Below are 25,016 nucleotides of genomic sequence, written 5' to 3' on the forward strand. Positions count from 1 at the left end.
TAAAAGCAAAGGCTGTGCTTGATCCCTGATGCCTGCTTTACTCAGAAACATCATCTAGGGTTTCTGCAGCTTGTCCTGGGTGACACTGCTTACTAAATGTCTCACGTGCTGGTAATGATTCATGGTAGTTGAAGGGGAGGCTCTTTGAAAGGCAAGCTCAGCAGCAGATCTACTAGAAGACCTTTTGAGTCGGACTCATATTCCAAATTTGCAATGAAGCTTTGGGAAAAACCTGTTTTCTAAAATACTATAGCCTGTCTTAGGGGTCCCTGCTGCCTTTTGGTGTGTTTTTCTGCTTAACTTTTTGCTTTCCATGAAGGAAAGCCTCTGTGACCAGAACGCCTGGTTCTCCCTTTTCCTCACCTGCCTCCATGCACCGTGTGAGAGTCAGACCTAAGGGCTTTCCAAGACCATGTGGCACGTAGATGCCAAGCGATGCTCAACTGAGTGTCACTTTACCTCAGTGCTTTTCTGAACTTAGGTTCTCTGGATTGATCCAGCTTCCCCTGAAGCCCTGATACCAGGATCTCAGCCTTCCTCTGTTTCTTTAGTCCCTAGCAAAGGATGATTCAAAGGATGATTCAACCCTTCAACTCCCAAGTTCCTTTTGGAAGTGCCCTCTCCTCTCTCTCCTTTTCTTTCTACTGACTGAAAGGTGGGTGCTGAAACTTGCAAGACTCCTGATGTAGGTGCTTCTGTTGTCCAAAAGCCCCTTAGGATGAATGTAGTGCCCACATCATTTGCACCAGTGGAAACCGGGTTTGGGCTGTCACCGTGGGCTCATGCCGAGCCTTCCTGTGGAGCCATGCAGCCTCAACACCATTTAGTTTTCCTTTTGCCCCCCAGCTGCCTCAGCTCTTGGGCAGACCTTGTGGCTCCCAAAGTGGGCACACTAACCTCTTCCCCAGTCCATCTAGGATGGTGGAAGACCCCTTAAAGGCAGCTTTAAGTGAAACAGACATGCATGTTAAGTGGGATCTGTCATGACACCAGGAGATAAATGAGTCTCCCACAACACACCTAAGTTTCTGTCCTGTCAAACCCGTGTCCATGCTCTGTATCAAGCATCTGACCGGCTGAGGGAGCTGGGGCTGTTTATCCTGGAGAAGAGGAGGCTGAGGAGAGACCTTATCACCACCTACAACTAGATGAAGGGAAGTTGTAGAGAGGTGGGTGATGGTCTCTTCAGCCAGGTGATAGGTGATAGGACAAGGAGAAATGGCACAAAGCTGCCCCAGGGCAGGTTTAGATTGGACATTAGAAAAACATTTTTTACTGAAAGAGTTGTCAGGGCCTGGAACAGGCTGCCCAGGGAGGGGGTTGAGTCATCTTCTCTGGATGTGTTTAAAAAAAGGGTAGATGAGGTACTTAGGGATATAGTTTAGTTTAGGATGGGATTGGTTGGACTTGATGATCTTAAAAGGTCTTTTCCAACCTTGTGATTCTGTGATCAGTCTTGCTGCCCTGCCAGCCCTGCCCGGAGCCCTGCGCCGGGGGTGTCAGGCCCTTCTCAAGCAGCAGGGACGCTTTTTAGCATGTCACAACATAAGTTTCCCTTTCTTCAACTGGAATCAAATCCTTTTTCCTCACTTGGGAAGAAAGCCCTTTTATTTATTTGGAAGAGACTTTGTGTCTCTGTTTCAGGGAGGGGCAGAAACCGAAGCAAATAAATGGAAAGCCGAGGGCGGGTTACAAAGACCCGCAGAGCAGACCTCCTTCACAAGCACCCTTGAGACGCTCCCCAGGGTGTCCCATTTGACCTGCTTGATCCCACAGAGGACCTGCCAGTACCCCTGGGCATCCTGTGTCTCACAGCCTGCTGCCTGGCACCGTCCCTCCAGGAGACCTGGCACCGATTCCAACCAGGCTGTCATTTCCAGGTCAGTCTCCACATTTCTGCTGACCACGTTGCCCCCACCATGAGATCATGTCTTTCCAGAGAAATCCCCCTAATGCCTTCATTCTGCGAGACCGGTATATATAGGGGGAGCCTCCCTGGGGCTGCACCGCGCAGTCCAGCCAAGGCATCCCTGTCTCCCCAGCGGCTGCACTGCCCGCACCACTCTCCCCTCACAGCCACAGGTCGCAGCAGCAGCAAGCATGGACATTACCATCCAGCACCCCTGGTTCAAGCGTGCCTTGGGACCCCTCATTCCAAGCCGTTTGTTTGACCAGTTTTTCGGAGAGGGTCTCCTTGAGTACGATCTCCTGCCTTTGTTCTCTTCCACTATCAGCCCCTACTACAGGCAGTCCCTCTTCCGCAGCGTGCTGGAGTCGGGCATTTCAGAGGTAAGGGCTCTTCAGCTTCCTCTCCTTTTCCTTCCTCTCCTTCCCTGCACCTCCACCCGCACCTCCCCACCCACAGCTTCCCGGTGGGGGCCGGTAGCTATAGCCCCAGACTGGGGTGCAAGGAGGCAAGGAAGACCTCTGGCCCACCATGAGCACAGCCTGCCCACCCCTTCTTGGGCATGGAGGGAAACCCTTGCTGGGGAGAAGGCTTCCTTTGAGAAATGGAAAACATTTTGACTCTGATGGCTGTTTCCAACATGCCTTTGCTGCCTTTGCTGCCCTATGGCGGGTGAAGAGCTGGGCTGCTCATGGAGTAAGCATCCGCGAGGGCAGCTAGACGTGGGAGTGGACCCTGCTGAGTGGGAGCTTTTTCTGTCTCCCTCCTCTGCCTCAAGAGCTCTGTGGTTTTTGGAAGCCCATGCTGGAGCACCCAGGAGCAATTCTCCATGGCAGCATCACATAGGAGGACTATGTAGCTGTTGGGGCTCTGGTCTGAAGCTCAGGGACTGGTGCTTTCTCTAGCCCTCTCTTACTGGTCTCCTCCCAGAGCTAAGGCCACAAAGAAACCATAAATCTCTGAGGGGATGAAATGCATGCGATCAGAGACTATTACACTGCTTTCCATTCCCTCCCACTGCCCACCACAACCCCCCGGTGCATCTGGCAGATCGCTGGGTGCAAAGAATAGTGGAGAGAAATGCCACCTCTCCCCAGAGCAGTAGTGATGGCGCAGATGCCTACTGCAGGCTCCCAGTGTCCTTGGGTCCCCACAATTGGAAGGAACACCCCCCCGCTGACACCTGTAGTTGCAGAAGGGGAAAGCATGGCGCTGCCAGACCACCCCTCTCCTCTGGATTTTAAGCTGTGATGATGCTGGTGCTGCCTCTAGAGCTTGGTTGGGTATTACTGTCTCACAATGTTCGTTGCAGGTGAGGTCTGACCGGGACAAGTTTACAATCATGCTGGATGTAAAACACTTCTCTCCCGAAGACCTGAGTGTGAAGATTATTGATGACTTTGTGGAAATCCATGGCAAGCACAGTGAAAGACAGGTAAGTGGAAGTGAGGGTGCTGGTGGAGCAACTGGGAGTTGAGCTCCCATTTTCTTTCTTTCCAGTGGTCCTCTGCTGAAGAAAAAAAAAATACTATCAGAAGAAGGAGTTATTTATTGATCCTTGCTAGTGGCGTGCCCCTTTCCCATAGAGCCCCCATCTGATATCTGACAGTGACGGGCTAATCCACTCCCCTCTTGTTTATTTTCAATTTTCATCTTCCATAACCATCAGATGACGATGTCCATTGTTCACTAATAACACTGGCCCAGACAAAGAACATCATCTGGCGCTGCCTATGCATGGCTGAGTTTTCCTAAGCCAGAATCGTTAGTGAAAACAGAGTTTTCATATGCTGATCTGGGAGGGAAAAGCGAGAGCAAACGAAACAAAAGAAAAACAACCAAGCGCCTCAGGCTTGGAAACTTTTAACATGTATGTCATGGAAATATCTGTGGGGGTCGAAAAGTGAATTATACCAGCAGGGGTTTAGTTCTCATACACTTTTTTGGCCAGGCAAAGCTCTAGCCTGGAAACAGTATGTATTTTTTAATATGGTTATTTTCTCCAGAGAAAGAGAGCAGCCCTTTTCATGGCTCACTTAAAAAAAATAGTGCATTTCTCATTCTTTTGGCAAGGATAAAAAAAGGAGGCCAGGATTGTGTACTTTGGCTGACACGGCATTGCTGCCTAGTAAGGACATACACAGGCACACAGGCATGCCTTGCTTTTTACCTTTGCAGAATCTCAGACTTTCTCTCTAAGCATCCTTTGAAATCGGAGGCTGCTGCAGGGCACCCTTTCAACCCAGATCCCAACCTGTAATACGGCCGAAATCACACCCCGCTGCTCGGCTGGGCTCCTGCAGCTTCAGGGGCATTGTGAGGGGACATCTGCCCCTGCAAACCTGTAAAACAGAACAAAGAGCAGAGATGTGCCTGGCAATACCGACAGCACAGCGTCACAATAAGCCGGGGCCAACGTGGACCCCTCCAACAGAATGGCGGGGTTAGGCAGAGGGAGGCACGGTGTGGCGCCAGGGGAGGTTTCTGACAGGTCTTTCCCCCTTTCCCCTCCACCTCTCAGGACGACCATGGCTACATCTCCCGTGAATTTCACCGCCGGTACCGCCTGCCCGCCAACGTGGACCAGGCTGCCATCACCTGCTCCCTGTCCAACGACGGCATGCTGACCTTCTCAGGCCCCAAGGTGCCCTCCAACATGGACGCCAGCCACAGCGAGAGGCCCATCCCTGTGTCCCGGGAGGAGAAGCCCACCTCTGCGCCTTCCTCCTAAGCCCGCCTGCCGCTGCGGTACGCAGGCTGCCACCGCCTGCAGGTCTCATTCCCAGAGCCATTGCATAGATATCAGTGAATACCTAGAGGGGTTTATTTTGTTGGTTGCCCCCCATCTCCTTCCCTTTGTTTCCTTTCCCCCCCCCCCTCCCCCCACTTTCCCTCAGACGGGACGAGGGGCTGAGCAAGAGGCTGGTGGACTTTGAAGCTTCAACCTGCGAGCTGTGCCGTGGGGGTGGCGTGGATGGCACGTGCTGCCATGCTGTACTTGCTGAAAGGGTCTTTGCCTGGTGCTGTAGTCCACATCCACCATCAGGTAGGAGGGAGTGCACAAGTAACACTGGCTGCTGGTGCATCAAGTCTTGAGGCGAGGCTTGGAGCAGGGGAAGAGCTCTGCAGATTTGCTTTATCCCATGCAGAGCTAAACTGATTGCTCTTAAAAAACACCTGACAGAGCCAAGCCCCACGCCCGAGACCCTGCACACGTGATGAACGTGCCAGGAGTTCCTTGCAACCACAGGAGAAATAGCAATGCCTTCACCTTTGGGGCTTGCAATATACACTTTGTTTTTCAGCAAAAAGTGTGTCTGTTCACACCACTACCTGGTTGTTTCCCTTAGGGACAACAGACTGGTGGACAAACACGCCTTTCCACTGTCTTATTAGGCCCCTGGGGGAGAGAGGGGGGCTCGCTGCTGTGCAGAGGCTTCACATCCCCAGCCAGCTCTCCCCAGCCTCTGCGTGACACACCGTCTCCCTTGCTCTCGCTGTAATTCTAGGGTAGCTCCACCTCTCCCACTGGTATCTGGCACTCAACCTGAGAACGTGGTCAGTGGCGGTCAATAAAGAGATATAGGAAACACGCAATTGGCTCTGGGGGTCTCATTTGTGCCTTCCTGAGGCTTTTGAAGTGAAGAGGTCAGCACGGTGCCTGACGCTGCTTGGAGGATGCGCTTTCTCCGGCTGGAAGTACATTTTGTGACGCTCTTTCATGTTTCTGTTCTCCTTCATGCAAGAAAAACAAAGGGATAAAAAAAAAGGGGGGGGTGGAAATCAACAGTCCAACAACCACACCATTTCTTAAGTTCATTACGTCAGTAAGACAGCAATGAGGCCTCATCTGCACGGTGTGATGGGAAGAACTTAATCTGAAATGAATGATGAAAGCAAGCTGTTTGTTGGCAGGGCGGGTAGGGTGTAGGTATTAGCTCTCCCTGTGGTTGCCACATGGGAAATCCATGGCTGCCAAGTCTGCAGAGATGTGAGCATTCAAGACTGAAGGTTTCAGCTCTCTTGCTTTACTCAAACAACTTTCCACACAGACAGAAATCAGTGATGTTTAGGAAGAACATAGCATCACTGATACTCCTCATCTCCACAGTTAACTCCTGTGGTGGTTTGGCCCCTCCCTTCTTAGCAGACTTCACTTTAGTCATGATTTTGCCCCTTCTTCCCCCTCAAAGTGTCACAGGGGGAGACGGGGGTGGGGGTTTCGGTCAGTTCCTCATGAGTTGTTTTCCTTCTTAGCCAAGGAGGGGGATGTGTGGGTGTGTGGTGGTGGTGGGGGGCATTCCTCACACTGTTCCCTTGTGGCACCATGGGGTCCCACCCACGGGAGACAATCCTTCATGAACTTCTCCAACCTGAGTCCTTTCCCATGGGGCTTCAGCTCTTTGCCAGCTGCCCCAGCATGGGTCACTGCTATGGGGTGCAGTCATATATCACAGAATGTCTCTCAGGCCCAGACTGCTCCAGCCTGGTCCTCCACGGAGGCACAAGATTTCCCCCCCCAGCAAACCTGTTCCAGCACAGGTCTCTCTCTCGCTCATCTCTGTGTCTCTGTCTCTCTCCATGGGCTGCAAGTGCTGGCAGAGGCTTGCTGCAACGCGCATCACAGCATCTCCTGTATGTCTCTACCTGCTCCAGCGTGGGGCCTCTCCACAGGCTGCAGGTGGGGTCTCGGCCTTTTCCATGGGCTGCGGACGTCACCCGCTCCACCATGGGTTTCTCCACGGGCTGCAGGGGCATCATCCTCTCCTGCACCTGGGCCGCCTCCTCCTCTGCCCTTCTCCAGCCTTGGTGCCTGCAGAGTCTCTTACATCTTCTCACTCCCTTCTCTGAGGGCAAAAAGCAGCTGCTTGTGGGTTTTTTCTTCTAACTGTGATTCCCAGAGGCGCTGTGACCGTCACTGATGGGCTCGGCCTTGGTCAGCAGCGGGTCCGGCCTTGAGCCGGCTGGTGGGGCCTGCAGAGACCTTCTGGCTGCTGCTGGCAGAAGCCACCCCGGCAACACCCCCCTCCTCCACCAGAACCCAGCCATGCAAACTACAACAACCCCATAAGTAAAGTCAGGTTGGATATTGAGGGCTTTTCATCTTGGCAGAGATCTTCACATCCAAGACCTGCAATGTGAAGTGGAGCTTCTGAGTTCCACCTGGGCTCCTAAGGCTTCCCTGGGAGCAGGCACAAGTCCGTCTCAACTGACACGTCTCTGGGTGATCTCAGATCATGCCTACAAAACAAGACAGAGCAACAATAAAGCAACCTCATCTTTCTCAGGAAAGAGCACAGGGAGGTGAGGACAGCTGGGGAAAGAGTGTTTGCCCTGCCAAGGAGAGGAGCCCACATACCTTCTCCCCTTTGCTGCTGCTTAGCTGTGAAATGGCAGGGTTTTTTTTCTTCCTCATGGCATGGTTTAAATATTTATGTGAGCCATAAACACAGAAGCTCTGGGCCTGTTTAAAATTAAAACCCACTTTCTTCTGCCACATCTAGGCCAAAACCCAGGGAGGGCTGGAAGTCAGGAGCAAGCCCCTTATCCAGAGAAAGCGAATGTGCCCCAGGGCTCAGCCCCATCCCCTGCCTGACCCCCCTGAGGCCAGGGGTGCTGGGACTACTATAGGGACCAACATCATGGCTTCTGTGGTAGAGCCCACCAGGAACAGGGTGGCTGAGGGAGAGCCAAGGAGACAGGAAAGGATGTGGGAAGGAGGAGAAAGTCCACAGAAGCAGAGGTGAGAGGGAAAGGAGAGAGATTGCTGTCTGGTAATTAGAAAGCAAGGAACCCCCTTGGCATCTGACACGATTTTAAACCTATTTTTTACTATGATTAATTATTGGATAATCCTAAAGCTTTCTACCAAAATCTGTGCAGCCTGTTGTGCTTTCATCCCAGGGGAAAGGCAGGAATGAGCGTGTTTGAGGAAGGGGCAATTTCATAGCAGGAGGGAGCCATAACTGCAGTTAGGGAAAGGGCCTTTGAACAGAAGCTGCCTCCTGCCTCTGCTTCGCCTGGTGCTAATGGCCCCTGGCCTCTGCTCCTCTCCCACCCAGGCATCTCCCTGTTGGAGCCTCAGCACCTCCCCACTATGTACTGACACCTCTCTCCTTCCTGACACAAACTCAGCAAAGCCAGGAAGAAAGAAAAAAAAAAAAAAAACCAAATAATAAAAAACAGGTCCAAACATTCAGCCCCCAAACATTCAAACCTCTCAGAGGTGTAAAAATAGGGAAAATTTTGAGCATAATCTGCATGCAGATGTTACCACAGAATGACATTTGAACCATTTGTAGGCCCCTTTTTCTATCTGGATGGCAGAAAGTGGAAGTTTTGATGATAGGAAATCAGAGGAGGTTTGGGGTGAGCGGGGATCCGTGCAGTGGGACAGCGGCTCGCACAGAGGCCCTGGTGCTGCAGCGCAGCACGTGCTGAAGGACCCATGCAGCCCTCCACTTCTGGGGTCAAGCCCAGAGACACCAGACCTCAAACTGTCTTGCTGCTCTGAGAAGGGCTGATTTTAAAGCCCTTTGCAAGCTGTCAGCTAACTAGAAACACAACTGGCTGCTAAGAGACTCTGTGTGAGGACACACAGGGTGGCTGGTGGTGTTTTGTGTAGAACAGGGGATGTGTCGCCAAAGGGTCCCCTGCCTGTCCCCAAGCCCAGAGCCCCCTGGCCCCCATGGCCACATCCACCCACAGAAGACCTTGAGCATTTGCTTACTACTGTCCATGTGTCACAAAAAATATTTCATGTTTTTCACCACAAAGTCTTATTTGTCACATCACTCTGGGATATTCCTCCTCTCCTGTGCACTTGGCTCTGCAGGAGTTACTGTTTCCCTTTAATGAGATTAATTTTCATTTAAAGAAAATTCTCGCCATTCATCGCCTATGACCATGGTTTCAAGCAGGAGCTCTTCACCACAGCTTTCTGCTCAAATCCACCTCTTAATACGGTCTTGCTAACAGTCCTCCAGGATTAACAAAAGCTTCTGGAAGGTTTTTTTGGTCAGAACCTCAGTCAGTGGTTTTATCATGGAGGAGCCTGCCTGCAAGGCACTGATGGAACCTTCCAGTGTCTCAGCAGCTTGGTGTTGAGTGGCCTGTCACGAGGAGCTTCTGCTTAGGGTTTTCTGACTATTCATCCTTACTGCACTGTCTTTGCCTTCCCTCTGTTTCCACCCAGAGTGCTAACTTTGCTTGCCCACAGCAAAGCAGAAATGATTTTAGCTTTCCCCCAACCAAAAGAGTCCTAAGGTCTGATGTGTCAGTGGTCCATGGGCACACATCCTACTCCAAGCATTCTCCCCTCTTCCCACATGTACCCATGGCCCAGCAGTGGTGACACCAATGTACCAGCTCCAGGTGCTGTAGCTCCTTCCCCCCTCCTCATCACTGCACTGCTTGGGCAGGTTACATCACCTTTGCTGGGATCCTGTTACCTCCAAGAAAAAGCTGGGTGCAGAGGCTGGCAGGATCTGACCTGCAGCCCTCCATCCTCCCCCTTTGTGGCCCCTTTTAGCAGGGGGATACGGAGGACCCTTCTCATCCTTACCGGGAGAAGGCTCACAGACTTCACACAGCCCCCTCTGCAAGGGCTCAGGCAATCAGAAGATGCTGCTTTCCCTGCTCTCTCCTGCAGTTTATCCATTAGTTTCAGACTTTTATGTCTTGGCTTCTGGCAGGACAGCCAGAGAGAGAGGGAGGGGTTTCCTGGCAAAGTTGTGTCCCTGTGGATGGCAGCCTTCCCTGCACACCAAAGGACTCCCTTTCCAACCCCCCGCCCTGCATTTCAGCATCTCCCCAGAGAGCCTGAAACCCAGGGCACAAGGCAAGCAGGGTTGCACAACTCCAGAATTTCTTGGTTTCTGATTGATTTACAAGCTAGCCAGCATTACACAAAGATTGGGAGTAGTCTGAAAGTTTACCAGCATTCCCCCACCTCTTTAGAGCAGATTGTCTTACAATGAACCATTATAACCCCTCATCTCCTTAGCATCACCATCAAGATTTGGGATCTGCCACACAGGTTTCTATCATCTCAGATTAAAAAAGCAGTAATGGCTTCCATTGGTGACAAAAAGGGCTCCAAACACATCCAACCCCCCTGAGTGCTCTCTCCGAAGTTCCTGACACACTGGGCACACCTTTGTGGTTTATCACTGCTGTGTTTGGGCACTTGGTTTGGGGAGATGCAGCCAGCAGGGACTGCAGTGGCGTAGGCTCTGTCCCCCCAAACCAGACTTTATTTGGACTGGCTTGCAAAACACCAGTCAGTTCATGTGAGAAAAGCAGGTGACTGCCCTGTCCCTCGTTTGCCAGCCTCTGATCCCAGGAGGAGTGCAGCTGAGAAGTGCCAGGCAGCAGGGCTGGAGCCCGAGGCAGTCTCCTGCTTGGGTTACGTGGCTGGCTCTTAGCTTGCAATTAACTGGCACTTTAATGGCAAAACATGAGGTTAGGACATGGTGCAGAGGTTTGTGGCGTATCTTAGAGTGCAGCACAAAATGAAATCTTACTTGGAGAGGCTGAGGCAAGCTGATGGAGTGATGTAACTCAACCAAAACTCAGGACACTTGTCCCTACCTTGATGGCCATCCTTCGTCTGCCCCACAGGGACCTACCACAAACCATGATGGCCCTGAACTCTTCATCAAATTGTCCTTCTGCTCAGAAAGGGTGGGCTTAACCCAGCCTGGAGAAGCTGCCCTGCCTCAGCAGAGTCACCAGCAGTTGGGCAGGGGCTCAGCAAAACTTGGCACTGGTGGAGAAGTACTTGCCAGCTGCCCCATAGCTCTGCCTGAGATCCTGACCGGCTTGCCAGCCTATGTTTGCCCAGACTTTGTGGGGACCGGGTGCCAGCGGACACTGTCACCACCATGGCCATGCTGTGAGAGATGTAGATCAGGGGAGAGACACAGCTATCCCAGAGCCTGATCTGCAAATCCCTGGGAAGCAGTACAGGCACTCATTGCTTCCAGAGCGTGCTGCCATAGCTTGCTGGAGCTATTCTGGGCTGGTTACTTGGTCTGTGTGAGGGTCCAGATGTAGGGATGACCTGTGTAGAGTAAGTTCAGCACAAGACCTGTTGATGGGCTCCTGGACAGGTGCCATTGCATGCGGTGGGTTGGTATGTCCCAGAGGAACCAGCAGCCTGGCTGGCAGTCAGGGCCCTTCTGGGAAAAGGGAATTTCCATGCTTTGCTCACCGTGCTTTCTTGGTGAGCATTCCATAGGAGGCTGATCAGCTCGGCGGCTTCCTGTCAGGGGAGAAGGCGTGCTGCTTAACTCAGAGCCTCTGCTCTGTCCTTCTCCTATCAGCATAACAAAGTTACAGTCACCTGAACAAGCAGGCATTTGGGTGTGCACAAAACGTGGCGCAGCTGACGTATTTGTGCACGTACGGTTATATTTCCTTGCCTGACATGCTGTGCTTGGAGGTGCCATGCTCAGAGGTGCCATGCTCAGAGGTGCCATGCTCAGAGGTGCCGTACCAGAGGAGAGACGCTTCCCCAAAGGCACGCTCCTCCAAAGACATCCTTCTCCAGAGACATCCTCCTCCAAAGGCACCCTCCTCCAAAGGCACCCTCCTCCAAAGGCACCCTCATCCAAAGGCACCCTCATCCAAAGACATCCTCATACAGAGACATCCTCATCCAAAGGCATCCTCATCCAAGGACATCCTCATCCAAAGGCACCCTCACCCAAAGGCACCCTTATCCAGAGACACGCTCCTCCACAGGCACGCTCACCCAACCATTCCCGCTCCCTTCAAGCCGACGGCGCTGGCTCATCCCCCTCGGGCCTCTCCCGGCGGGCCGACGCTCTCCCTCCCTCCTTCCCTGCCCGCCCGGCCCCATGGGGGCGGCCCCGCGGCACGTCGGGGCAGGGCGGCCGGCACCGGGCCCCGCTTCGCCCGGCTGCCCGGCGGCGGCGGCAGCCCCGCGGCCGGCACCGCCGAGAGGTGGCAGCAGCCCCCCGCCTTTGGGCCGAGCGGCCGCCCCTGCTGGGAAGGGAACACCCAACCGAAAGGTCACGCTCGGTGTTTTTCTGAGCATCTCCTGCACGCTCCTCTGATGGGTTTGGGTTTTATCTCCCCCCCCCCCCCCTTCCCCCAGTAATTAATTGGGTTTTCTTCTTTCTGCCCAAAGTGCTGGGAGGACGCGGAGCAGCGCCGCTGCCCGCGCTGTCTCGGTTTCCCACCCACTCAGGCTGATGTCAGCCCCTCGCCGCAGGACTCACTGCACTGCTCTGCCTGCCCTCCCAGCTGCTGATTGCAGCGCCGGGTTGTGTTGGGGTTTGGGGGCTTTTTGGTTGGATTTAGTTGTTCCCTCCCCCCAAATGGAGAAGTCGGAGGCTTGCACCCACCTTTGACAGCCCTTTTCCTCCCTGTTGAGCCCTCCCCATGAGCCGTGCCAGTGCCTGGACATACATGGTGTCCAGCCGCGGACCCGCTGGGGTGGAAACAAGTGGGAACTGAGGAGGGAAATACCCGCTCCCCCCTCTCCCCCCATGCAGGCCATTGCCTCTGGTTGAAGAGATCCCTTTCTGCTCACCCTTGTCCCTTGCATGAGCCCAGCTGAGGTCCTACACTAGCATGGCATTTGGCTCTGCTGGTGTTTATACTGAGATAACTCATCAGAGCTGAGCTACAAAAGACCTTCAAAAAGGAGCCCGCTTCATAGTTTTTTGGTGCTGACTAAGGAAGGTCCAGGGTTTAATTTCCTGCTTTTTTGTTGTTGTTTGTTTTTACTTAAGGAGAAATATTTGGGATGTCTAGCCTGGTCTCTGCTGGTTTTGTTGGAAGGCTCCTTGGGCATTTCAGAGGATTTGTATGTTGAACTCTCTCGCACTGTAAACAAAGCGTGTCAAATCCTTCCCAAAGATGCTGATTTTCCAAAGCATTCGTTAAGAGCCTGACCTTTATTCTCCAATAATTTATGAACTATTTCCAAACAGCCCTCAAAACAGGAATGCAAAATGCCTGACTTATTTATGTGCTTTAGCAGGCCATAGGGGTAAGAAAAACTATACATAGCTTTGTTTCAGTCTCTGGATGTATCAATATTTCCCTTGTGAGGTTCACGACTCCAGAAAATATGACACTGTTCATGGGACTGAAACCAGGAAGCCCAACGGGCTCATGCAGGCTCTGTAGTGTTTTGGCTTCCCCATGTGATTTCTGCTTCTTACTGAGTTTCAACTTGTGGAAAGCTCAAAGTCTCACCTGAATTTAATGCAAAACAAACGCCCTGTCACATCAACGCAGAGAAAAAGGAATACAGTTAGCTTAATTAGCAATGGCAGGGAGATTCAGTGGAGCCTGGGAAAGGATTTTGTAAAGAAAAGCAATGATCTGCAGGTTTTTACTAGGCGATAGTTTCTCTAGCAAGTCATCAGAGGTGACTCGTAAACCTGTCAGGCTGGCTTTTCTTACCCAGGCAATGCTAATGCCCTCTCATTTTATAAGAAAGGAGAGGAGGATGGAGCAAGAAGGTACAGGCTGGGATGCATGGAAGACCCAAACAAGAAATGGTACCAAATGGATGAAACCAGTGAGGCTGACTATAACAGATTTCCGTCTTCCTAGGAATCCACCTTCTCCTCTGGGGAGCAGATTGATAACTCAGAGGCAAAGTCTTCAGTAAAAAAATAAGTATAGAGCAACTCACTTATGGCTCACTAGCACAAACTTTAAAACACCCAAAACCAACAGCCCACAGTGGAGGCTGCATGCATTTTTGTCTGGTTCCTCCTTAGGTAAGTGAACACGCAGGAGCCACCCTGGGGTCTCAGATCCTTGTGATCGCTGTGCTGCTCCCCTTCCCCGATGATCAGAGTCTGCTGCTGGTGGGGCCTGAAGCTTTTGGTTCAGATCTGTGCCTGGCAAGTTGCAGGAGGTAGCCTCATCCCACAGCTTGCACATTTAGGTCATTAACCAAGCAGCTGAAAATGCATTCATTTAACAGGGAGATTAAAAAAACAACCACCAACCAACCAAACAAAAAACAACCCCCTCAAACCCCAGAGCCCAAGGCAGGCAGCATTTTACCTGTAAATTTTGAAGACAGGCAGCATGAATGGAAGGAAAAATGCATATCCATAGCTTTGGGGCTTCATTTGGCATGGGCTTTTCATCGCCAGCCGCTGCAGGAGGGGTGTGCATGCCGGGATGCTTTGGCAAGAGGGAGTCCATCTGAAGTGAGCAGTTACAGTGGCAAACCCCCCCCCCCCCCCTTAGCACTTGGGGCACAGAGGAGTCACTCATCACCCGCCTGCACCGCAGAATAAAGTCCCCCAATAAATCAGACGTGAACTCACGTTTCTCAAGCATCTGAGGTGAAGTGCTCTCTTTACCTTGGAAAAGAACCAGACCCCGAGGTCTCTGGCATATTTTGCTGTAGCTGCAATGTCTCAGGACACAGCCAGGTCAAAGGTTTATAGACAGAGGGAATATTTTTCATTATATCTGCTAACAGAGCTGGAAAAATTAGAGGAGGTTTTGGGCACCAAAGCCAACCTACAAGTCTACAGTGAGTGCTTTGAGACACGAGCCTTGACCGTGGTTGTTACATTGGGTTAGACATTACCCCCTTCCACTACCATAGCCTCTGGTCTGCACTGCTCCCTTCTGTGGAGGGCAGGGTGGCACAGGGTGATGGAGGGAGAGGGGGCAGTGAGATTTGCCAGACCGTGTGCCAGAATTTTCCTGTGCAATGCCTACACTGCAGCCCTTCTGGGGATTCACTGGCTCTGCCAGCACTCGGGGCACACAGGCATCTGCCAGTAAATGGGAGCAGAATTAGGAGACTGTGCAACAGCAGCAAAAACTGGCTTTAATCTCTAGCTCCCTTCTCTGATAGATCTTCAGGAAAGAGAAGATGAAAGTCTGGAGGACACAGAAGGGGAGAAAAGACCGGTAAGAATTCTGCGTTACTTCTTGTTGTAAGTGTGAAAGTTTAACACAAAGTTTTGTGTTAAAAAGTTCTCTGCAGGCGTTGGAGAGAAAACTCCTTGCACGTGGGGCTGCCTGAAGCCTAGAAGAAACAGCAGAAGTGTCTCTGCTGGGGTGGCTCCATGCAGAGGGATTACAGGAGCTGCAGGAGACCTGCACGGGCAGAGGTGGGACAGAGGAGGGAAGCACTGAGCTGCCCAAGGGTGGGGACCAAAGCTTCAGCATGACAAGATTTAAGAAACCGGTGGAGAGGCAGAAGTGGAGCTGCATGAGCAAGTGCCTGGGCAGTAAGAGGGCTCCTGGAAGCTGCATTTTCTTTTACTGGACCAGTATGTGAGTTAGCTCTTTCCAAGAGCTAGGTAGTTCTTGCCAAGCTCTTCCCAGTGCCCAGGAAGGTACTGGGGATGGGGAACAGCTATTTGGTTACCAGCACCCAGGAAGATATAAAGAAAAACAGCCTGAAGAAGAGAAGAATGAGAGGGGATCTCATCAAAACTTATAAATAAAGGGTGGGTGTCAAGAGGATGGGGCCAGACTCTTCTCAGTGATGCCCAGTGACAGGACAAGGGGCAATGGGCACAAACTGGAAAACAGAAAGTTCTGTCTCAACATGAGCAAAAACTTCTTCACTGTGAGGGTGGCAGAGCACTGGCACAGGCTGCCCTGAGAGGCTGTGGAGTCTCCTCTGGAGACATTCAAAACCCACCTGGATGCCTTCCTGTGCAGCCTGCTCTAGGTGATCCTGCTCTGGCAGGGGGATTGGACTAGCTGATCTCCAGAGGTCCCTTCCAACCCCCACCGCTGTGATTCTGTGGAAAAGATCAACTGAACTGAAGTTCCTCCTCTAGCTTCAATAGCACCAGTGTGGCACCAGCACCAAGGCCAGCCAGCAATGCTCGTGGAGGTTTGCTGTGCCCAGATGAGCCAGGCACTTCTGTGCTTTCATGGTATTTTGGACATGGTGGATGGGTGCCTCAGGAAAGTGGGAATGTTGTTACTCTCACTGGAGCCAGCTTTTTGGTGGCATCTGCTCATACAGGGCAGACAAAACTTCAGACACGTCCTAGCAGGGAGAAAAAAGCACCTGGGGAAAGCCCCTGTAGCTAGCAATTCAGAGATTCCCTGGGAAATCCCCAAACTATCCCTAGCATGAGATGGGGAAGAGGCCTCAAGGGAGAAGGCAAAGTTGTGAGTAGGTGGGACCCCCCCTACCAACCCCAAGGAAAGGGCTCAGCACCTAACTTTGGGATGAGTTTGTAAGAGAGGCTACAGCAAGTCTACCTGGGGCATCACCAGGGCATTAGCTGGGCTCCTGCAGATAGGGAATATCATTATGTCCTATGTGCTCCACAGCAAAGCGCCAAATTTCCCTGCTCCAGAGGAGCTCAGATGGGCTTTACTGGGTTGAATTTGAAGCTTCCTTCTGGCCAGCATCATCCCCCACTGCCTTTCGATCCCCTTGCCAGTGCCCAGTACTGCCTTCCACCCAAACTGGTGCAGGCTTTCTGCCTCCAGCTCGCTCTCTCTGCCTCTGCATTGCCTCCCTTCTGCAGGCAGGCCCCAGCTGCCCTCCTGCTGAGCTGGTGGTACCAATGCCTGACCTGGCACCTCTGCGGCAACTGCTGAGCTGGGCGAAGCTGGCGGCAGCGCTTCCCAAGGGCTGGAGCCGGGAAGGAAAGGTGGCGAGCTGTGCAAAGACACACCTGGGGTGCACCATGGAAGGCACCGATTTGTGTGTCGCACACACACAGTGGGAATGCCAAAGAAGTGCCAGAGACACCACGGGCGCACCGACGCGTAGAGACAAGGCACTTCCGCTCTGCATCGCGGCAACCGGGCCTGCGCATCCAAGGGAAACCCCCCCACCGTCTTTCCCCCCGCAAAGGGCTCGGGGTCTCCCCAGCCATGCCTGCTCTGTGCCTGTGCAGCAGACCCCTGGTAAAACTCTACTGGTTCCTGGGGCAGGGCTCGCTTTAGGCAGGTGCAGAGCCCTGAGCAGGCCCAGTTTCTCCGGGCGTTCCTTGCGATGCCTTTGCAGGTTCTCAGAGCACCTCTGCCAGGCCGGAGCTGACACAAGCAGCGTGCTCTGACGTGTCTCTGTGTGTGCTGTACCTGTCGTGGGATTGTACCTGCCAGGACGGAGGAATGGCCATGCAGGCCAGACTCTAGGGCACCATCTGGAAAGTAGAAGGGCTTCCCTGCAGAAACCTATGGGGTGGAGATGTGTGGGAGCCATGAAAAGTAGGAGGATAGCGAAGAACAACTGGCCTCATGTTAAGTCCAACTGCATCGAGGCAAGAAGATATTCCTGCAGGCAGCGTGATGTCCTGAGAGAAAAGCTGAACCCAGTGACTTGCTGAGGGGAAAGAAAGGGCGGGGAAGGGGATGTTTATTGTTTTCACAGACAGGCTGTGCAAGGAAAGGCATAGCCAGATGCCAGGTACAGTTAGGGGCAAGTAAGATTTCAGTCCAACAGGCATATCGAGGCATATCCCCCTTTCCTGATAAAATCTTCCGCTGAAAATAGCCTTCTCTTTCCAGAGGATGGCCCTGTTTGAGCACCTGTATGTGCATGCTTGCACAGTGCATGACAAGGGGCTTATTTACTGCCAGCATGCCGAGAAGAGGATTTTATGGGGAGAGGAAAGGTGGAAAAGCCTATTCCTGAGCAAGCTGGGACTTTTTAACACATGTTACTGAGGTAACCATTGTGCACACATGCACCGGGGATGTCTGGAGTCATCAAGGTCTTCTGTAATGCTTCCAAGCAATGTCCTTCCTGAGCCCATGAACTTCCTGGCTGCCACCGACACGCTGGCTAGCACTCAGTGCTCCCCTTGGACCCTGGTTGTACATTTACTCTGCATGCAGTTTGGCAACAAAACTCGCCTGTGCTTAGAGGAGGCCAGTAGAAATGAGAGAGTTGCCTTGCTTGTCCTTTAAGAATCAATCCCAGAGGCACAAATCAGAAGGTAGTTGCATGTCAGCAGGGCAGGTAAACTGGAGGCTGCCTGTGCACTCAGGAATGCTGGTAGGGAAGTGAGAGCCTGGGGGTCTGGGTTATCCCACCCAGTCCCCTGCTGTTACAGCGACCACATAAAAGCCCTGTCCCACCCAGCAGGGTTTGCAGAACATTTTCTTCCCATGCCCCAGTGCACCCCAGACCACAAAGTGCTTCCTGATCATCCCTGATTCAGCTTAGATCCACAGGGCAAAAGATCAAAAGCCGTAACCTCTGCCGCACTTGAGGGGGACAGCGAGCAAACTCAGGGGCCTTTTCTGCTGGCATCCCAGGAGCTTGTCAGGATGACAAGGATGCTTGTGAGATGAAAACATGGAGAAATCTGCAAAGGAATAATCCTGGTCTTGGGTTTCTTGTGCTTTTAGAAGATTGTAGGAAGTGTAAGGAAGCTCAAACTGGATGTGCAGTGAGCAGCTGAGAAAGGGGTTGCGATCAGGTTGTGAATGGCAAACCTCACCACCCATGCATTTCCAACCCCCAGTGCTTGCTCTTCCCTGGGCTGCAGGGAAAGGATTCAGCTCAACCTAACAGGGTAGACATGGCAGTGTGAGGTCCCTGTCCTTGTCTCCCTGTGTAGACAATGGAAAGAAATAGCCACTCCATGGACACACTCCATCTAGCACATCTTAGCCATCTCCATCAGAGAAGTATGGCTTCCAGATGGGTCTGTGTCCATTGGCCAGGGGGCAACTTCAGAAGGGGGCAATTGTCTGAGCAGATGAATCTTATCAAAAGGATGTGCTCAGGAAGAACCGAGTTCTGAAGACTTGGTGGAGGACTGGTTTGGAGCATACTTTGCCTCTTGCCTGAGCCCCTTGAATCCTTTCTGTGGATTGAGAGAGAGTTGGGCTTTCCCTGTTTGCAGCGTCCTGGAGCTCAGCTGGAAGGTGCCCAAGCACAGCCTTGTGAGGAGCCCATATGGTGGTGGAAAAAGTTGTGATAGAAACGTGAAGATTGGTATGAAAGGAGAATGGATGTGAATATTTGTACATGAAGCTCCATAAGGAGCAACTGGAAGCAGGGCAGCAGAAGGGATGGCAGCTGTTGGTGGCGGCTGAGCTAGCAGGTCTTTGAGAAGCACATCTAGGTGAAGCCTCTTCAGGACAGGACACCCAAATCAGGAGATGAAGGACTCAGGAGACAAAATCTTGATTATTCATGGAGAGGTGCAGCAGGATGGAGAGACTTACCACTGTCAGCTCTCAACCTGTGAAAAATAGCCTATCTGAACCTGGACAGTGTCAGTTGGATTTGGTGAGGACTGTGAAGTTGGTGTTCCTGATCCACCATGCCAGCACAAGGAACCCTGGCCAGATCAGGAGGATGTATGCTTCTCAGTGCTTAGGGTTATGTGGGCATGACAGTATAAGGGAGTGAAATTATCCTTGTTTTAAAATACATCACTCTTCCCCTCTTATCAGGTCTGGCACTGAACTTTGTTGTGCATTTATTCACTTTGCAGAACTGTTTCCTACAGGTGAGAATCGAGTCTGGACTTGGAAAAGGGGTTGGTCACATTGTTCTGGGGCTTGCGAGGGTCTCAGAACAACCTAGTGGATTTGGACTTTTAACTCTTTGATACCAATAGCTCTATCAGAGTCTAAGGTTACCCTGCACCTTCCAAGGGAAAGGCATTAGCTCAGGTTTGCTCTTGACTTAACTGAAAAGTCTGCAAACCTCCACATACCTTCAGTTCTGGCTCGCTCGTTTTACAGTCGTATGATGAAGTGCAAGAAATTCACTGCTGCATTTTGCTCTCCATAGTCATCTACAGCACTGAAACATTTGCAGGTGTGATTCTCAAATGCTGGGGACGTTGTGGAAGCATTATGTAGCCCCTTTGTCCATAGTGCCCATCCCTATGAAGAACCTGGCTCTGGGTTACCAGTTTTTACTGTAATCTCCTTTTCCTTGGTGGTTTAAAGCACAGATATCCATAGGAAAGGCACCTTCCTTCTTTGGCCTGAAGCTGGCTCAACATTTTCTGAGTGACAACCCGGACACAATCCCACAGTTTCATCTTCAAGGAAGCAAACACAAGGTTGGAAGCTGAGGGCAATGCAGCTGAACACACAACTGGGACCCTGTGTCCATGGAGAGTTTTGCCCAAGGGAAGGGGGGAAGGATTTGTTGTTTTAGAGGAAGCCCTGTATGCTTCCACCAAAGGACAACTCAAAATATCTCCTGAGTCTGCAGCCACTTCCAGGGCACAGGAATCAATTGCTCTCTGGGGGTATAATTAACCAGCATGTCCTTGTCCAGGAGTGCCACTGAAGGGCATCCTGCAAAGGTTTCACATGCTCTTGGTTTCTCCATAGGTTGTTGGGGTCTTTTCACACTGGGATAACCAAGCCAGTGTAAGGTATGCTCAGTAAGTACTCCATGGCTGAAGTTTCTGGCTTAGTGGTCTGTTAAAATCCTGCCCTATTCAGCTGCACACCTTTGTCATTAACAGCGTAGCCACATTTTAAACAGCATTCTCCACACCAGGGTAATACAGGACAGGACCTCCAGGTGTCTGAGTAACCTCAACCATTTCTTTTTTTTTCACACACATACACTTTGGAAGTGGAGAAAAGTAGCCCCAAATGGTCAAACCCAGGCCAGTGGAACCAACCAGGCACTCAGTTCAACACCACCTTCTTTTGTGCAAAGGCCAGGCACAAAGGTGGCTTCGCAAAGAAACCTTCACAAAGCCACAGACTCGAAGTGGCAGGAGCAGTCTGAAGGCTGTTCTTGCTCGCTCACCTCACCTGCCAGGCGGTGCCAGGATCAAAGGCTGTTGACACATCTCAGTCACACCTGGAAACGGGCTTAGAAGAGGATGAATCTTGGTTCTGTAAAACCTGGGCTGTTCGATCAGGGCTTTGTTCGCCCATGCAGAAGGAGATGGCAGACTCTTTGGTCCACTTGTAGATGTGATGAGGAGCCTTGTGGCTTCCCACAGATGCCAGAGAGAGACATCCTGAGACATTGTCTTAATTCTCTTGATTAGCTTTGGCAGACATGGGTCAAATGACTTAAAATGAGGCGCCTTCAAAGAAATGAGGCAGGATGCCATCCCCACAGGGCTGCGTTTTAAGTGGTGAGTAGCCTGAATATGCCCAAGAATGAACAGATAAGCGGGGAACAGAAATGTGGGTTAGACTGTTTGGGTTAGAGGAGACCAGAGCCACAGTCTGGGCTTAGATGTGTTTGTACACACATGGGAAGGATCCATATCCCTGTTAGAGCAGGGCTTGCTGCTCTGTCGAGACATTATCACGCTGGCGCTGGAGAAGTGAGGCTGCATACTGTAATAGGCTTGGGAGGTTTATTCTGTGGCTTGCAGATGAGGAACTATTGACACAAACCTAGAATTGGTACCTCTTTTAGAAAATTGCCATTATGAGAAGACTCATTAGAGATAATATTCTCATTTCCTTTCTGGCAGCAAGTCTGCCAACTAAAATAAACAGTAGGATGCTTTTCACTGATAGGAAAAGACATACTCCTGTGTTGCAATCTAAAGGGATAAAACTTACTCATTTTTCTAAGCAGCACAAGTCATTCATCTGCATTGTGGCTTTAGCACAGGCAAGATTTTATTTAGTATGTTTCCACAGCAGAGCCTTAGGGAGTGATGGGAGTCTTCCAGTGGACAGGCTGAAGCTTTTGTTTCATCTCTGGGCCGTGCTCTGTGAGGGTCCCCAAGTTTCATGTCTAGTTCCTAACCCTGGAGTCCCTTAGTCTTACCAAAGGGTTGGCTCAGAAAGGTTAAGTAACCCTGAGGTGAGAATCAGATCAGTCTGGGCAGAGCTTAAGAAAACTCTCTGGATCTTAGGAAGGCAACATTACCTGAGGTCAAGCCAGGCAAAAGGTCCAGAACTGTTTCAGACTGAGACAAAGTCAAATGCAAGGGATGAGTGCCAAGTCCCAGTGCCCACTGCCTGTGTTTTGTACAGCTTTGGTTGTGGCAGTTCATCTTTAAATGAGGATGTTTACTTCTCAATGGTGTAACTCAGCTTTGCCAATGGGATTTTGGAGAGACTTTAGAGGACTAAAGCTTCTCCCTTTGGCCAGCAATCCCTTCTGCCTGGCTTTGGCCCAGGACAACGCTTTTCTTGTCCCAGTTAGAAAATCTCCTTGCCCTAAGGGGAGAGATGTTTTCATTGCCTTCCTCACGCTGCGGTGCCCTGCGAGCACACGTAATGAGATAACATTGTGTTCACATTAAAATACGTGCTCCTTGGAAAAGGAAAACAGCACTGACCCTGGCTCAGGAGCACAGAGTCCAGCTCCTGTCACCAGCCATGGGTAAAGCTTCTTGAGCTGCCCGTGCAGGGAGGACCTGGGTCCCCATGGACCCCACCCCCCACGGGTTGTTTCTGCCCTTGGTCACCCATCCTTGGCACGGCCCTGGGTGGAACGCCACGGCCTGTTGAACGCCACCTCCTCCTTGCCTGGGACAGTCTGCAGTGCCCGGCCACGGGTGAGTGCTGAGCGAACCACGTAGCTGTCATTTTGTGTTGGTCACAGGTCGCTTAATCCAGGTGTTTATGGGCACAAATGTCACGTGGGAGAGATGGGAGATTCCTCTTGCTCAAAGTCGTGGGCAAGGTCAGCTCAGGTCAGGTCGCTGGGTTTAACCACACTTAAAAGCAGAGCTTGTCCTTTCTTGGGTGAAGGGCAAAAGTTACAGCGAGATGGTTTTCAGAAGAGTGAGGCAGCTCCTGCTCACCGGGCTCTCCTGCTCCTGTTGAGCTGTGTGACAGTACCTCTGCCTGAAGCAACCAGGGAAAGAACAGTTCCAGTTTAAAGCCACCAGTGCCTAGAAATACTCAGGCTCCTTATTCCCCACTGAAACCAAAGCAGGCCAAATACACCCGTCTGAGGCTTCCCAGGTGACATGCTGGCAACCTCGCCCCACCCCAAGCACGTGTGTGATTGCAAGTGGGGGCTGGGGGCTCCCAGTCAAAACCCAGCTCTCAGTAAAAAAAGTCCAAGGATGGGCTGCCCTCTGCTGTGGGCATCTGCCGTGGAAATCCGGAGTCGCTGCGTAGGCTGGGTGCCGGCACACTGCTGGAGCGGGGCCAGAGCCCCAAACCCCAGGACTCTGCCAGGTCTTCTGCCTGCCCTTTGTCAAGGCAAACCTTTCAGTGTGACGTGGGGAGGAAGCTTTGCCCAGGCAGAGCTAAACCACTTCAGGATTTGGCATCCCTGAGATAGAGAGAGATTCCTTGTAATTGTGTTCCTACCCAGGATCCTCTTAACTTGTTTGAAGAAGGTATTTGAAACGAATGAGGGTTCCTGCTTTGCTTCAACTAGCTGACACATCTCACCCCCTCTCATCCTCCCCAGGGAAGCGCGCTGGCCCTCCTGCAGTGAGCTGGGCTGTGGCCTTCCTCCCAGCCGTGTTTTAACTGGGGCCACAACTCGCTGGAAGCCTTTATAAGGATTCCCATGAAGAATAAATCAAAACAAAAGAATCAGGCTCAAAATTAATTGCTTTTCCATCTGTTGCAAGTTAAAAAACTCCCTAGCACCCCCTTTCATTAATCAGTCTGTTTTCTATCTGCTTTTGACCCTCACCTGGTTTATTTAAAAATAAAATACAGGCAAGTGTTTTGATTGTCTATTGTTGAGAAACTATTAATTCAAGGAAATGTTTGCAGTGGAAGGAAATTTAAGTCAAGTAAGATTAAATCTTGGAATAGTGCTGGGAGCAGTGGGAGCATCTGCAGGGCTAGCAATGAGGGATGAGAGGGCTACAGCACCCTCCCTTGCCTCTGGGGTGAGCTTCACCCTGGTCCAGCACAGCCTGGGAGACGGCAGGATGGGGAAGGAGTTGCCCATGAAACACCCAGTTATCCCTGTTTGCCATCAAGCCAGAGATCCCATGGAAAAAGGTCCCTCTTTAAGCTGATTTGGGGTTTGCTGATCTGATCCAAAAGAGAAGAGGGAGGCTCCCCCTGCTCCACACCTTTATACAGGATGGAAGCAGTTTCTGATGTGTGAAAGAGCTTTGAAATACTGTCTGAAGGCAAATGGTTCCTCAGATTTTCTCTGCTGATGTCTGATACAAGGTGCTAGTAGATCCAGACAGCAAACACTGCAGCGCGGGGTCAGATCGGACGCGGGGGTTTTGATCTACCTCATCAGTATTATAATGACAGAGGTTGTTTTGGTAACTCAGGTCTGAGTCAGATGCCACCACCGTTGTCAGTAATTAGGGATATTCAGATCCAGGCAACGGGACAATCTCCAAAGCTCATTTCCATGTTCTGAGGCAGATCACCACAAAGCCCAGACCCTTAGCTCAGTAGTGCCTGCAATGACAAGAAGCAGGCAGGAGTTATCCTCAAATGCTTTCCCAACTCATAGCCTGGCATAGATGGAATAAAATAATAGTAATAATAGTAAAAGTAATAGTTATAATAATAGTATAAGTAATTATATAAATGGCAACAACAACAACAACAATAATAGAGTTGAGAGGGGAAATCATTCTCTTTAACCTCAGATGAGCAGTTTCTGCCTAGAGCAATCTGAGTCTTGCTGATGGAGAACTTCTGCAAGGTATCTGTTAGTTTAAGTGCTCCGGTGCCAACAGGAACCGAGTGAGAAAAGCAAGCAGGGGAGTGAGGCAGAGCAGGAGCTGATGTGACAGCAAATTGAAGGGATTTTAATTTACCTAGACAGCCCTGACATCCCTGCCCGCCCAGCGGATGCTGCTGCTAATGGGCTGGGTGGCATGCTGCAGCAGGTCTTGAACCTGGGCTCTCAGCCTGGGGAAGCAGCACACGTCCCACCCCGGGGAGGAAACCCATGTCTGCCCCAGAGCGTGGGTCATGTGCCTGGGGGGGCAAACAGCCCAGTGGGGGGAATATGGAGGGGGACAGGGAGGGACCAGATGCTCCAGGCTGGAGGAAGCTGAGTAACAGCGCTGTGCCGAGGTGATCCACAAGGGATGAGCCCGGTTCAACCTCATCACAATGACTGGCGGAGCAGAGCGGGACCTGCTGCTGGCCCCACTGCCTTCACATGCTAGAAACTCCTGCCAGACCCATGCGGAGCAGGGCAGTGGTTTAATGAGGTAAATAGCGGTGTCTGGGGGGGGGTCAGGAAAGCACAGGCCTGCAGGACTGC

At 51.6% G+C, this 25,016-nt stretch overlaps 1 protein-coding gene across 1 annotated transcript; it reads left to right on the forward strand.

The window, feature by feature from the left end:
* Positions 1-2,100: 2,100 nt before the first annotated feature.
* On the forward strand, positions 2,101-4,637 carry CRYAA (crystallin alpha A; the record flags this gene model as incomplete). The annotated part of the gene is made up of 3 exons (XM_084279191.1): positions 2,101-2,289; positions 3,219-3,341; positions 4,428-4,637. 3 exons carry the CDS (start codon positions 2,101-2,103, stop codon positions 4,635-4,637), a joined length of 522 nt encoding a protein of 173 aa, XP_084135317.1.
* Between the last annotated feature and the right edge of the window lie 20,379 nt (positions 4,638-25,016).

Source organism: Gallinula chloropus (assembly GCF_964237585.1).
Source record: "Gallinula chloropus genome assembly, chromosome: 1".
In the NCBI taxonomy this organism is placed as follows: Eukaryota; Metazoa; Chordata; class Aves; order Gruiformes; family Rallidae; genus Gallinula; species Gallinula chloropus.